The sequence below is a fragment of the Leptidea sinapis genome, chromosome Z (genome assembly GCF_905404315.1).
Source record: "Leptidea sinapis chromosome Z, ilLepSina1.1, whole genome shotgun sequence".
Taxonomy (NCBI): Eukaryota; Metazoa; Arthropoda; class Insecta; order Lepidoptera; family Pieridae; genus Leptidea; species Leptidea sinapis.
In genome coordinates this window covers 21287188-21302859 of record NC_066312.1, presented here as the reverse complement: position 1 = coordinate 21302859, position 15672 = coordinate 21287188, and the positions used below count along the sequence as shown (strand labels likewise).

The window sequence follows — 15672 nt, the reverse complement described above, 5'->3', positions numbered from 1 at the left end:
AAGAAATGGAGGATGGTCATAGACTACAGACGCCTTAATGAAATAACTATTGACGATAAATACAGAGGGTATTTATCGTCCGAACATCAATGATCTTTTTGATATGTTAGGCAAGAGTACATATTTCACAACTTTAGATTTAGCAAGTGGATACCATCAAATAGAGGTGGAAAATGAGGATAAAGCCAAGACAGGATTTAGCACCCCTTTTGGTCACTACGAATTTAATAGAATGCCATTTGGCCTAAAAACCGCACCGGCAACATTCCAGCGAGCAATGGACAACGTTCTAAGGGGATTACAAGGTATCCATTGCCTCGTATACCTTGTTGACGTAATAATCTTTGCTAAAAGTATTCAAGAGCATAACGAAAAACTTAGGGCTGTATTTGAAAGATTTCGCGAAACCAACTTAAAAGTGCAACTAGATAAATCGAATTTTTTACGCAAGGAAGTGTTATATTTAGGGCACACGATAACTAGCGAGGGCTTAAAACCTAATAATGATAAAATAGAAGCCGTACTAAAATATCCTATACCGAAAACCACAACGGAAATCAAAAGTTTTCTTGGCCTTATAGGATATTATAGGAAATTTATTAAAGACTTTGCGAAAATTACAAGGCCGCTAACAGTCTGTTTGAAAAAAGGTAAAAGTGTCGATTTAAATGCTGATTACATAGAAAGCTTTGAAACTTGTAAAAAACTTCTCACAAATGCTCCATTATTACAATTCCCAGATTTCAATAAGCCTTTTATTTTGACCACCGATGCATCAAACTATGCAATCGGGGCAGTACTTTCACATGGCACTATAGGCTCAGACAAACCTGTGGCATATGCTAGCAGAACTTTGAGTGATACAGAGTCTAGGTATAGCAACATAGAGAAGGAACTTTTAGCAGTCATCTGGGCAGTAAAGCATTTCAGACCGTATTTGTGGGGTAAAAAGTTCCACATTTATACAGACCATAGGCCCTTAGCCTGGCTTTATTCACTAAACGAACCAAATAGTAAACTCACTAGATGGCGCCTTAGATTTGAGGAATATGATTTTGAAATTAATTATAAAAAGGGTCACAGAACTCAAATGCAGATGCTTTATCTCGTGTAAAAATAAACAGCTTAAGAGCGGATAGTAATAATATCGTAGTAAGTTTAAATGGTAGACAAATTAGGGAAGTAAAGGTTAATATGTTAGATAATGACAGCGAATCAATGCAAGTTAATATAGATGATAAAGAAACTACTAGAACTTTAGAAGATAAAAATGAAAGTGAAGTAACAATTTGCTTATCAGAATCGGACTCAGATAGGATGAGTATAGATAGAAAAGAGATTCCTGTCATAGACATATCGGAATCAGATGACAGAGCTACTGCTCACTCAATAACGAATAGGGAACATGAAGGCATACCAATTTTAAATGAAGCCATTGATACCAAACCTAGACAAATACTTATCTACATTTGGTATAAAAATGACATCAGTGTAAAAGACATTTCTAATAATAGCCAAAAAATAATTGAGGTTCACATGCCTGCTATTAATAATGAACATTTAGTTAAACAGTTTTTAAAAGAGTATATAGACTTTAAACAAAAGTATTTCATTTATTTCGAAGAGGAAATATTTAGGAAAATCTTTAATATGGTAGTTCGAAGAGGAAATATTTAGGAAAATCTTTAATGTGGTAGTAACAGCTGTATATAGAAAAGAATCTCAAAATTTAATAGAATGTACAGAGAGAGTAGTTAATGTAACAAATGAAGAAGAGCAAAGAGAGATTGTTATTAAATATCATGAGGGCAAAACTGTTCATCGGGGTATACGAGAAACATTCACAAAGCTTAGAAGACACTATTGGTGGTCTAACATGAAAGTTATGATTTCTGTATAATAAATGCATGCGAGCAGTGTAGGAAAATGAAATATGATAGAAAACCCATTAAGCCCCCAATACAACTCACTCAAACACAGTGTATGCCATTTGAAGAAGTTTTTATGGATCTTTTGTATATAGAAAATAATTATTATTTAACTATAGTGGACGTATTTAGTAAGATAGCGCAAGCATTTAATGTACCCAATAGAAGTACGCCGGAAATTGTTAAAGCATTAATTAAGTACTTTAGTATCTATGGAGTTCCAAAAAAGATAAATAGCAACCCCGGCACTGAATTCAATAATAATCTAATTAAAGAATTACTGACCTTGTACAAAATTGAAATGCATGTAGAGACACCAAACAACCCCAATTCAATGGGTATTGTTGAACGTTTTCATTCGACAATTCTTGAAATTTATAGGTTAGCAAAATATGAAAAAAGCGACCAAGATGCAGCATCAGTAATGACATATGCTATTATGGCATATAACAACACTATTCATAGCGTAACGAATTTCACACCTTTTGAAATAGTATTTGGACATACAGAATCAGGAAATGCGTTTGATATAGATAGAGATAATAATTTATTACAGAAATTAGTTCAGGATCATAGGAAAAGATTCAAGGTATTATATGAATATGTAAGCGAAAAGATTATAGAGAATAAAAGTAAAGTGGTAGAGAAAAAAGGCGGTGAAAAGCCTCCAGAGATACAGGAAGGAAACGAAGTTTTCATGAAAACAACTAGGAATCGAAAAGGCAAGGAAATGCCACGGTACGAAAAAGCCAAAGTTATAGGTAAAATTTATAGGAATATTGTACCGGTAAAATTAGGGAAAAGGAATACAAAAGTAGCAATAAAAAACGTAAAACGCCCTCCACAGGTGGTGGCAAGCAGTCTTGACGCTCCTGGTCCTAGTGGAATCAGCAAGCAGCGTAAACCTGCAAGATATGAATCAGAATCCGGGAATAGCGCCGTTACGGATAAGTACAGCAGTGATTCAGAATAGCCAGTGGACTATTTTTAAGACGTTAGATTTAGAAACTTTAGTTAAATACTTAGAAACTAATATAAACCAGTATTTTAGATTAAAAGATATGATTTACTCTCAAAATGAGTATCATAATGAACTTGTAGGATTAGCTTCACAGATTGAATCTTTTATGCAACTTACAAAAGATAGATTTAAACAAATTATGCCCAGTAAAAGGCTAAAAAGAAGCTTAAATAAACCCGTTAGGTTCTATTATTAAATTAATTTCAGGCAATTTAGACAATGATGATGCTATTAGATATAATTCCGAGATTACTCATCTCAAGGACAGAGAACATTCGGTAGAAAGAAAACTGTCACTTATGCAAAAGGCTTTCGATAAGCTTGTTAATGTTTCAGATGATTTAAAACATAACTTACTTCGACTGAATATTAAAACTTCGCAGCTACGAACATTGCAGTATAATCAGTCAACAATACATAATATAGTCAGTCAAATGAATACTCTTTATTAAATCTCAAATAACTTTCGAACTATCTATAATGTAATACAAGAGATAGAAACAGCAATAGCCTTTAGTAAAATACATATACTTCACCAATCTATAATCAATTCTACAGAATTATTTAATATATTATTAGAAATAGAAAAATATCATAGATTAGTGTATACTGTAGGTAAAGACAACCTAATGAAATTAGAAAGTACTATAGTTCTTAAATCGTATTCTGATAATAATAAGTTAGTTTTTGTGTTGGAAGTTCCCCTGTTAGACACGATCACATATAATTATTACAAAATTATCCCGATACCTATATATAATCCTATTTCTTTAAAAACATCTGTTATAATTCCCGAGTATCCTTACCTCATAGTGAATGGATTGAAATACAGACCCGTGTCAACTCCATGCCAGCAAATAGAGAATGATCGAGTACTTTGTAAGGAAGATAACATCGTGCAATACGCTGACACTACGTGCATAGAACAAATAATGCTTCTTAAAAACTATTCTTCATGTCATGAGAATGTTGTACAAATAGAGGACATTAGAAGTCACCTAGTAGCAAATAGAATATGGTTACTTTTCACAAAGAAAAACGTAAGTCTTACTGAGACCTGCAAAGAGGAAGCCAGGAAATACAACCTAAAAGGAACATTTTTGGTAATTCCCAATGGAAGCTGTGAAACACAAATCGGCGACAAGTTTATCAGTAAAGTAGCTGAAACAAGGACACCCGAGGTGAAATTGCTGCTAAATCCTGTAACGATGCCAGAGCTGCAACAAGAAATCAGAATAGAAGACAGCCAGGTCGACCTTCGCGGTGTAGACCTTAACAATATCAAAGATATTCTCAATAGTGCAATATACAATAGTGAAAGTGGTGATAAAAATAAAATTTCAGTGACCCAGGATATAAGTGTATGGACAATAAGTATCATAGTCATAATGTTTGTGTTTTTAATAGCCTTTGTAATTGTTAAATTCAAGTTGTTTAAGAAAATCCTACAGATACGTCGAAATCATCTGGAACCAAAAGATTCGTCTCCAGCTGATTTCTCTCTTAAGGGGGGAGGAGTTAAGGGTGCTAACCCTATAGATTTATGCTTTGTCAGCCAAAGTAGAGCATAGCAACAAGTCGTAGGTACATTTACTTTACACGTGTAGAACCTTCTGGAAACAATATTGCTGATGTACCAAATTACTTTCCCACAGAAATATGACTCTCTTTGTTAGAATAAGCTATATAATGTAAGTTTCCGTAAAATTAAGTTTTCTGTGTTTGGTCTTAGCTCCGTAAACATTGTAAATCGGGTTTATTGAATAAAGTTATTTTTTATAAAGTAACCATTCAGTTATTCCTTGACTCGCGCATCTTAAAACTTACTACTTCGTGCCGTCTTATGCGACTAGGTAAGTAGTAGTAGTAGTTAGGAAGTAAGGGTGATGAAAATTATGTTTCAGAAATATAAAATTAGTTTGAAAATTTCAATTATTTACTTTAAATTTTAGAATTATTTTATTACGATTAAGGTTAGATAGCTCTATCCGTGTATTCATTTAATATCGCCATTATAATGCCTCGCTGTATATATAGGTTATAGAATTACAGTGAACATAATAAAAAAAATTAAATACTTTGACAATAGCCCGTTAATACTAATAGCCGTTAAGCATAAAACGCGATGCGGCACGGAATCACATCGCGTGTGAAGACACTTATAACGCTCCGGTAACGCAGAGGAAAACAAACAGATATATCATAATACCGCACACAAGATATGTATAGTCAGTTATTGCTAACTTATTAAGCATAAAATTAATCGAACATTAAGTGGAATGTTTGTATCTTAACCATATTGAAGTACAATTAGAATTGGGTAAAAGTAATTACATATAAATTAAAGTAAAAAAAAAATCCATTTCATAATAAATATGTCAAATCTCAAGGTATATTATAACAAACTAAGCATGTATAAAAATTATAGATGTTTAAGCATAAAAAAGTGGAATGGACATCAATAGAATTATATTAATTTATATTAAATTCGACCACACACTTCTGATATAAAATTAAAAAATTCATAAAAACTAAACAAACATGCTGGGAAAGTTATAGTTGAGGTTAAGAAAAACGAATTCATTAAAGATATTGGACATATTTGAGAAAGTAACACATCGAATATTGCAAAACAGACATAATACATTGAATTTATGTATTAATAATCTTAATTCGAAGACTTAACAAATAGACTTACCTTATTAGACTACCCTCATTATATTGCTAAGTAAACATATTGACACCAGTATGACGGGCAAAATAATCATTATAAAGTAAGTAAATAACTTTTTAAAGTCAATATTTCATGAGTGTCACCGGTGCTAATACCTAATAAAACTAGTATTTAAGTAGTCACAATAGTCGTGGTATTTTAAAACTAAGTCGACATTTTTAAACGGAAAAATGAAAATTGCGTGGCAGAACTTCATGTTTAAATCTAGTATTTATGGGAAAAATCATTTGATATTCATTATTACATAACCTTCTTTAAATTAAAATAAACTATAATAAACATTTTTAACGATTTAAATAAATTCAGATAAATAGTAACAATAAAAATTATTGAAATATATATAACATAAGGCGCCTCAAATAAGGACCACGACCCTACATGCGAAATTAACTATTACAATATATCTCGAGAATAAATTACAGCTATCTTTGTCAAAACGATACATTACGAATGTTTATTGCAGACTTTAATATTCCGGCTGCACATTTTAAAACAACGCTTAGGGGCCAAAAATGTGTTGCTTCTACATGTCAATATTGTGTATAACTTAATATAATCATTTAATTTCGATTACTTACTTAGCTGCCTCATAATGTCATGATTTAATTAATACATTTAAATAATTAAGTGGAATTGTCCGATTTTGGGACTGATCTCGCTAGAGGTTTTATAATTTCAGGTTCATTGTCATTTATCATACAGCTAATATTTTCAGACAACCCACAATGTTATACATTTACAGGAAGCATCTTTTTGTATGGTAGTACCAAACGAAAATGTAGTTCATTAAAAAGATATATACGACGTCATGTCACCGACAGATACAACGAAAGGTACTCTATGTTCCTCTAAGCTGCGACTGTCTCACAAAATTCATTTAGCTACTATCTAAAATACTTGCAAACTCAATCTCAAATCAAATATATCTTGATCAGTAGAAATGGTAAGAGAGCTAAAAACACGAGATAAGCATTGAAGTCGTTTTTTCATATAACTTATTTTAATTTATAAGAGTAGAATATTATTGCGCTACGCGAACAAAATGCGAATAGTTCACAAAAATGAATAAACAACTAAATAATGTAATTCATTAGGGCGAATAAGCATTTGGCACAGTTTAGCTCATATCAATTCACATTTTGAATGCATAGTAAGTATTGTGATCTTATTTACTAGCTCTAACCTTTTTAAACGAACTACGCCCGTTTTATTAAGTTAAGATAGATTAAGAGCAGAAAACTTAAGCTACTTATGCTACCAAAACGACGCTATGTTTTGTTGAGGTCGAGGGAAGTAGAGGACTCTCTTCGCAGAGTAAGCCGGAGTTTGTCGTCTTCTTCCAGATCGTCTTCTACTGAAATACTACGGCTTAGGGTGAGACCCATTGCACGAGCCTTCCACGCCTCAAGTCTCATTATCTAAAACACACAAATACATTTGTAATATGACTTCGATATGATATCGGAACATTAACGGACGGTTTGAGCATCTATTACCACTTTACTACGGCAGAGATCTAATGAGCTAACTCAGACTTTCATCAGACTTAACTTACGTAAAACTCAGCTATTCAAGTACAACTATAACTAATTCAAGCTTAGTGCAATCTTTGATTTGGTATAATTTATAATTATACTAGCCGTACCCGACAGACGCTGTTCTGTACAGACGTCTTAAATTTCAAAAATCGGTCCAGCCGTTAGAGGTACTTCACTAACTTACACACCGGCAGAAGATTTATATATGGACTGAATTGAGAATCTAAACCATTCTCAAATTTAATGGAACACACAAAGAAATCATCTAAATCGCTTCAGCCGTTTAGGAGTTAGTTCAATTGTGAATCTAAACCATCCTCGAATCCACTTGAACTCACACACACAAAAATTCATTCAAAACGGGTCCAGCCGTTTACGAGGAGTTCACTGTCAACACACGTACCAAAGAATTATTTATATAAAGATATATTATACAGCTGAGATTATGTTGAGCTTAAGCGAAGACAGTCCCATAGAAGGGTCAAGCGCGCGATTCCTTACACAGTGAACGCATATAAAACATGGAATCATTTCTGACGCTTTAAAATACGCAACTAAAACTAAACCGTTGGGCAGGGCTCACACGACACGCGGATTAGTTCGGTTAGGCGAGTGAGAACGATCGGATCCTGGTCGGGCGGGATGTTAAAAGAGATAAAACAAGGATTTAAAATACATTCATGTGTTATAAAGTGGTACAGAAATTATGCGGATCGTCGCCCCAAGGGATTTTGAATTACATTTCACATGTAGACCAATAATTTAGTATTTTTTTTGAGGGATGGCATTATGCTTACTGTAGGTAGTAACAGATATTACCAAACAACCAAAACAAATATTTATATACTAACAGATTTAGTTTTAATTTTGCCTTTTTGCGGGATGGTATTCTGCTGTATTTTTTTGATTTTCGGTGATATTTTTCGACTCTTTCCACTCTTCCTATATAAAAAAAAAGTGTACGTGCTAGTGTAGCCTTACTTAGTTAACGTTATTTTTAATTTAGATTCCTATAAGACAGGGATCGTAAAGATTATTACCAATTACCAAAAGCTGTTCAATTAGAGACATTGAAATGATTACTAATGATACCTTACAAGACATATCAAATGTGATCAATTCAATTTAAAATGAAGATTTATATTTATCAATAAGAAATTCACGATGCTTTCTAAATGCGCTGTACCAATTAGTACCAGGATAATTTATTTGACTCATGGCAATACGATTTAGTTCAACTTAATTCCTTAAAAACACACAGCATTCGTTTTTCAAGAGTTTATTAGCACTACATTGCAAGAAGAGACTGCCTGATATACTCATCTCGCCAAAAACTATTTTATGATTTTTCACGTAATAAAAATTAAATGCTTATCATAAAGTGCGTCATATATATTTCAAACACAAAATTATATTCAGTGTTGTAGCTTTCTTTAAGTATCTCTACATTTTTCTTTCTAGCCATATCAATTTTCTTTGTATGAATTGACCAGAATATTTATTAAAAAAAAAAAAGACCACTTATTTTTAAAATAAATATTCTGGTGACAATTAATTTATTATTTAAAAATAAAAAAATTAATACTCAAAAATTATTAAATGAAACAATTGCCGGCCATATTATCCTGTAGCACTAGAGGAATCATTGGTACGTTGCCGGCCTTCTAGAAAAGTGTACGCCTTTTTTGCAAGTAAACACTAATCTAGCTAATATGTATAGTTCAAAAATCCATTACTTTTATTGTGACTGATCCCCTCATACATAACGCATACATCGTCCACATAACTGACAAACATTGACAATATGTCAAGTGCGCGAACCAGTTACTCCTTAGTTACCATAATCATATCAAGCCGAGAGCCAATCACGTAAATCACCTTGGGCGCATGACAAAGTAAGTAACAAAGCACATCCTAATATCGACCTAGATTCAACACCAATAACACTCTTTATTTAATGCAGTGATAGTTTTCTGTAATGCAACTTAATTGTATGAATATTTGACGCTAATAATCAACGGTACATAATATGACAAGACTGCTTCCATGTTTTATATGCGTTCATTGTTATACGTAGTACATTGTCGATTATTAGTAAGCAAACGTTTCCAATAGAAAGTATACTAAATTATAACAATATCTAAAACTTGTTTGATTATTACTTTTATTGAAATAAGTGGAAATCGACGAATGAACTATGCGAAAAGCAGACTTGTTAACTTATTTGCTAAGAGAAACGGAACGCATTTTTAAATGCGTAGGCTGACACACGAGTGACAGCTGTAGGCGACAGCAGACAGAGTATTAAACGGGAATTTTAAAACGTCGCACAACAGGAATTGTGATGATGCAATAAATAAATGCTCTCCTTTTTGTTCGGCTTATAGTCTGAGTTTTACCTGAGTCGTAGTTCTGGAGGACTTAAGCATCAGCTTAGATTGTACTCAAAACCATGTTTATAAATAAGGACTATAACTTAACTCTCTAGATAAGTGTTAGCAAAGTCTAAATACGATCTATAGATCTCAGCATAAGTCTGGCCACAGATACTGTTACATTAAAAAAAAAAACAATAATATAAAAATTCGTGATATTATAATGGATGGGGGTGATACAGAGAACTGAGTATATGTACTAGCATTACACAATATAAGTATCAAACAAGTAAAGGAAGTATATACTACATATCGGCAAATGAAAATAGCACCTAAAACTTAGTTTAAAAGACGACTCATATCTTGGAGCTAATAAGATACGTACTGGTCATTATTAACCGATTGTTAAAAAATAAATAAGATTGTAAAATCAAAACAAACTCTTAAGCGTTACTCAAAAGAAGCTTACAGCAAACCTTTATCTAATGACAAGAACACTTTTAGTACCGAGCATCATTTCAAGAAGCACATTGATAGATTTTATGATCAAAGCTCTATGCGAGCTTCAAATAGAGGGCTAACCACTAAGCATGGGCCAAGTTCAGCAGACCTTTAGTTGGACTAACCGGGGTTGAAACTCTATACTAAAGATGTTCTGTCAAGGGTGCTTTACAAGCATTCGGAAATACACAAACTTAAGAAAGTGTAATTAATGTAAACACAACAGAACCAAACTAGCTTCATTATAAATAGGAATGGGCCAACACACACACATCAATGTTGGTCTAAATCAACAAAAGATCTAAAATATTATATCACACATCGAAATCAGTAGCAAGCGATATAATGTAAAAAACATATTATGTATCAATTAAACACTGTATATATTCGACAGGCTTATGTATTGCCTCAATCAACACGCATCAAAATAAACATATCATTCAATAATAATAATAATAATAAGATCCATTGACCTTATATCCCATTCCAGATAACGAACGTTTTCAAATACCACTTTAAAAAAAAATTATAAACTTAATCTACAGTAGTCAATAGCGATTGTTTACGATACGTTGTGGTCGTTACCTGACCAATGAGCATTCAGCACCCTGTGCCCGCTCACCTCAGTTGGCTGGACGTATTGTTTGCATTGGAAATATATATATAGGAATTAGGAGTCTCCAGTAATAAGGTCGATGATTAGGTCAAACTCAAATGTTTTCTTCCATTTTTTAAACGTTTGACCTCAGCAACTTCGAAAGGTCATGTATCCGGTATTTTTTAGTAAATTTTGTGTTTTTTTATTGTTGTGTTTTAGTGTTATCATACTTACGTAACACAACATTCACAAATCTGGAATGTTCTCAAAATTGAAGTTGTGAAAAAAAAATATATAGTCAGTATACTGAAAATTAAATAGCGTGTTTCAAAAATAAGTAATGATTTAAATAGTTAAGAACTGCAAAACAAAAAACAAAAAGGAATTCAGTTGAATTAATTACTACCTTACTACCAAACTTTACAGGTCCATTTTGAGTCATTATAGCCATTTAAGAGTCCTTAATCGATAATCGATTATTAATTACTACATAATTTAATTTAATGTTAAAAGCATTTTTTTTTATAATTGGTATTGACATATTTTGTTTTGTTAAAATTATAATAATTAGCTGCACACATAAGTAATATTAGTATTTTGGAGTAATAATTGTACTATGTTTTTGTAGAATTAACAGGTCTTGCAGGTCATTCCAACATAGCACCTATACATCGTCGCGAAGCAGAGAGAATTGCGGACATTGACCGGACTGGCGGCTGTCAAAGTGCTTTTGTGTCTGTTTGATATTTTTGCCGATGTTGGCCATGTAGCGAGAGTCTGCGGTACTAAAACTAGTAATGACAACCTCAGCAAACATCGATAAATGCTGGGAAACTATCTAAAATAAAAAAATTGTGCACTTTATTACGTTGCTTCTTGAAATATAAATAACACAGAAAACAAACGAAATTAATTCAAAATGTAAAAAATACTTCAGTGTAATGTACGTTCTTTCGCAGCCATTTGTATTATACGTCAAAATTAGTTCTCTGGACGCGAGTGGCGCTTGAAATAGGCACAAATAAATTTGCTGTCAAACATATGAAACAGCCTGTCCAGTGGTATTTATACCGGTCATTGGCCTAATTTATCCCATTTCTGTCGCACTATGTCTGTTTCTGTTGTGTTTAAATTCACGCGAACAACAGCGCTTTACTTAGGTATGTAACGGGGTACCTATAACAGTATTGGTTGAGGTTTTCCACCGGCAGCAAATTAAAATTAAAATTTATTCTCTCTACTTCACCACCGAAAATATACTTCTGAAAATTTAAAGGCATGCAAGTGCTACACAACACATCAAGCAGTTACGCGGCTGAAACTTACTCCAGCTATATCTGCAGATTGGAGACCGGTGAGCTGAGCGGTGTGTAAAACTGCGGTGAATGTTATTGCGTCAGATAAGCCAATTGTACGTCGGTGTGTTATGAACGATAACTCCCAGCTGATCAACCCAAGAAGTGGTAAAATTTTAGGCAATTTTAAACACATCGAAAGATGGGCAAACGAAACATACATTGAAAATGACGACATATTTCCCTTTAAACAAAATAAGCAACAAATCACCAAAACCTGTCATGAAAAATATAATTTATCGAATTTTTGGGGAATGCGGTGCTTGAAATTCCGGAAATAATGCTTCTGATCCTGAAGGGTGACAGTTCAAAGTTAACAGTCCGATAAAGTATCATTTATAAATCTTGTTATGCACTTTACATATGATATCGAACGTAACAGTTAACACTTATTAACACTTTTATTCATTATGGTTTTCTATAATCACTAATAAACTATATGAACGACTTTTACGTTGAAAACATTGCGTAAGGTTTTAGAAAATTATTATTTAAAGTTTCACCAAGAGTTGCTGATATTTTGGTCGATAAGCAAGAGAAATTATAATGTTGAGAGTTGTCGTTCACAGTCGATTTCACAATTTTGTGTATAAAACAATGAAAAGTTGAATATTTACAGACAGTTTTACATATATTTCCAGGTATATAAGCGACACAAGTTTGTTAATGACCAAAAGCGGAATGGACTTTGATTTGAAGCCCTAATGGCCTGATTCAGTGAGCCTTATATTATAAATCATACATGAATCTTTTTAAGAAACAATTTAATAGCAAAATCTTTTTTATTCTTAAAAAGAATGTACTGAGAATTTTTTTTTGACATGAAATCGTTTCCTGTAAGTAATTTAACAAGACGCGCTTTAAAAGAGAAATATCAACGCAACAATGAATATTAGGGCTTTAATAACTTATTTATTAATACGGCTTTACCCACGATTTTCGGTAGACCGACTAGTTTCGGACCATTCGGAGGTACTTCAATCAGGGTGAGTGTAGTGGGTTCGCGATAACGTCCCATCTCTTACTGCGAACGTATGCTCGTAGTATCGACACCGATAAATCGTCAGTAAAGTCGCATTAATAAATAAGCTAATTTCTCACGAAAGTTTTTAATATTTAAGGTTTAACATATATTCCAAAATATATCCCAACTCTTCTATGAATATAATCAATTCAGTTGTAGAGAATTATCAAATTACTATGAAACGATTAAGAATTACCAATAAATCTGTTTAAATTTAATGATTACGGCTACGGCAATTTGGGCTTCATTGGAATTGTCATGGAATGTTATAAAGAATAAGAAAAGACGTATATAAATATATAGTTTAACTACAATATTTTTAAATAAAAACAGTGCAATACAACCAATGTCTAGATGTTATATAAACTCTTGTCCAGGGTAAAAAGCATTCATCATAGTATTGAAGCATACAACATTATTAATGTTTAAGTCTACCCCTACTCCTAATAACAATTCAAATAAAAGTTATGTAACTGCAAATTGGTTTAAATAATAGTAGGTCTTACATTTTATTCTATACCATATTTTATGGGATGTTTAAATAAAATTCAAATGTTGATGGGAACGCGTATAAATGATACTAGATTGTTTTTTTTCGCAAAACTAGGATTATTTATTTATATGTGTTAGTCCTCTTGACAATGTGTACTGCAAAGTACTCGAAACGTCGGGAAAAATAATAAATCAATTGTGTGGTTTTATAAAACCACGACGCAAGTGAAACTTTTTATCACAAAATAATACATTATATCAGCATATAAAAAAAATTACATATTATGCTTTAGATATTTATAAAATAAAAATATAATGTGATAAAAACCTTTGTGAGGGGTGTGGGGTTCGAACTTACACTCCCTCTCGAAAAAACCAGAGCTTAAATCTGGCGCGGTCTAAGGCGCCAAGGCCAAAATGATTTGAAAGCAGTAATTGAAATTAATGACGACAACTTTAACCCTACTACAATCGACATTGTAATGCGACATGCGATAGATGGGCGAAAAATCATGGAATAAAAGTTTCACTTCAATAATGATAAGTTATTATTATAATAATTACAGTAAAAAGATAGGAGGACTAACGAGTATATTATACGGATGGTTAGTGATCACCGCAACCCGTAACTCTCTTGTAACACCAGAGGAATAACAGGAGCCTTGCTGACTATATATAGCGAATATACGAAAGTGACGGACGAGCATCCAATCGGGGGCTCCGTGGTGAGGATCAACTGTTCTTCCTATTGCGCAACCCACGTTTTATTAAAATATCGAAATTAAAAAAAAATCAATACTAGAGCAACTTTATTTAGTAAGGTTTAATGAAGCATTCATATAAACAATATAAATGCAGCCATGATAGACAGGATGGGGAACATAGAGGCATTGATCTATGATCTAGATTGATATTATTAAAGCACTAAACATTCCATAACAATCTTGCACATTAGTGTTTACAACTAGGGCATGTTAGTTATATAGTTACTTGTTGGATCACATTGCGACTTATAAACTAAATTGACAGGCAAGTGATATATACACATATATTCTGTCGATGCGTTTGCACACATAATACCAGATCTTTGCGAGAATTGTCTTTAAGGGGGCGAAATGTTTTACCAACCCCCGTGTAACAGTTAAATACAGGGGCATGCATTGGTTTTCCGGCAAGATAGGCACAGTAGATGTAACGAGTCGTATATGCGACATAAGTTCAGTGAATCCCTGCTTGCTTCATATATGCAATTTGTAGACTGCCTACCGTAGACACTAAATTAACTTTAACACTAGTGCTAGGTTCATAACGAGGTAGGCACTGCCTAATTGCCTATATGATATGCACCCGCCTGGTTAAATAACAAGTGAAGTGAACATATTGACCCACTAGCTGTTCTCTTAACACCGTTAAACTGTTTAAATGGTTAATTGACAATTTTTCAAGTGTTAAGGATTAATTAATTAAGTAAACTTTTTCTACATGCCAGTTTACATTAGCCGAATAGAAGACACTAGAATAAATTTAAGATCTATAATGTATACTGTATTCAACTTAATAAATAAAATTCATTCCGCCTCATTTCAATACTATCGTTGTCAATGCTAAGGATAATAACGTTACTATTTGTAAACGTGAATAGCAAAATTACAGTCGACGTTGTGCCTATGACATCATTTTGTAAGGGCCGACTGCGGGTACCGCGAAACTAGAAAAGAAAAAAAAGGCTAGTACGTGTATTATTTAATTCTCCATGTGGAGAGATCGCGCGCCGTATCAACTTAGGTTGTTTGAGTTCGCAATATGAGCCATCAAGTATATAAACCATTGTTAACATACAATATACTACATATATACCTCTGCCTTCAGCTCAGTCATTTGCTCCTGCATTTCGCGGACTCGCTCCGTGTCACTGTCCATGTTATTACGCAACTCTCCCTCAGTAGCCATAACTTCATTCTGAAATAATATTTATTACAAAAAAACAATTACAATTTGATAAGATTTTAAGGAATGTTTAAACATATAATTAAACCTAATAATATAATTTGTTAAAACAAAACAAATCTTATAACTATATTTAAATACTATGATAACATAAACTTA

At 32.8% G+C, this 15672-nt stretch overlaps 2 protein-coding genes across 4 annotated transcripts in view; both read right to left on the bottom strand.

Moving 5' to 3' along the window:
- The window catches only part of LOC126978695 (LITAF domain-containing protein-like), a 221539-nt gene that overhangs the window by 21457 nt on the left and 184410 nt on the right, over positions 1–15672 (bottom strand). The gene's annotated exons all lie outside the window — the stretch shown is intronic.
- LOC126978682 (ecotropic viral integration site 5 ortholog) overlaps positions 2204–15672 on the bottom strand; it is a 92935-nt gene continuing 79466 nt past the window's right edge. For 2 of the 3 annotated variants that reach the window (XM_050827681.1, XM_050827682.1), the window contains 2 exons: positions 15424–15525; positions 2204–7101 (listed from right to left, as the gene is read on the bottom strand). In XM_050827681.1, coding sequence (XP_050683638.1) covers positions 6952–7101; positions 15424–15525 — 252 coding nt within the window. In that variant the 3' untranslated portion in view covers positions 2204–6951. Of the gene's footprint in view, positions 7102–12021; positions 12072–15423; positions 15526–15672 lie in introns of all 3 variants that reach the window. The other variant, XM_050827683.1, reaches the window with a different exon arrangement.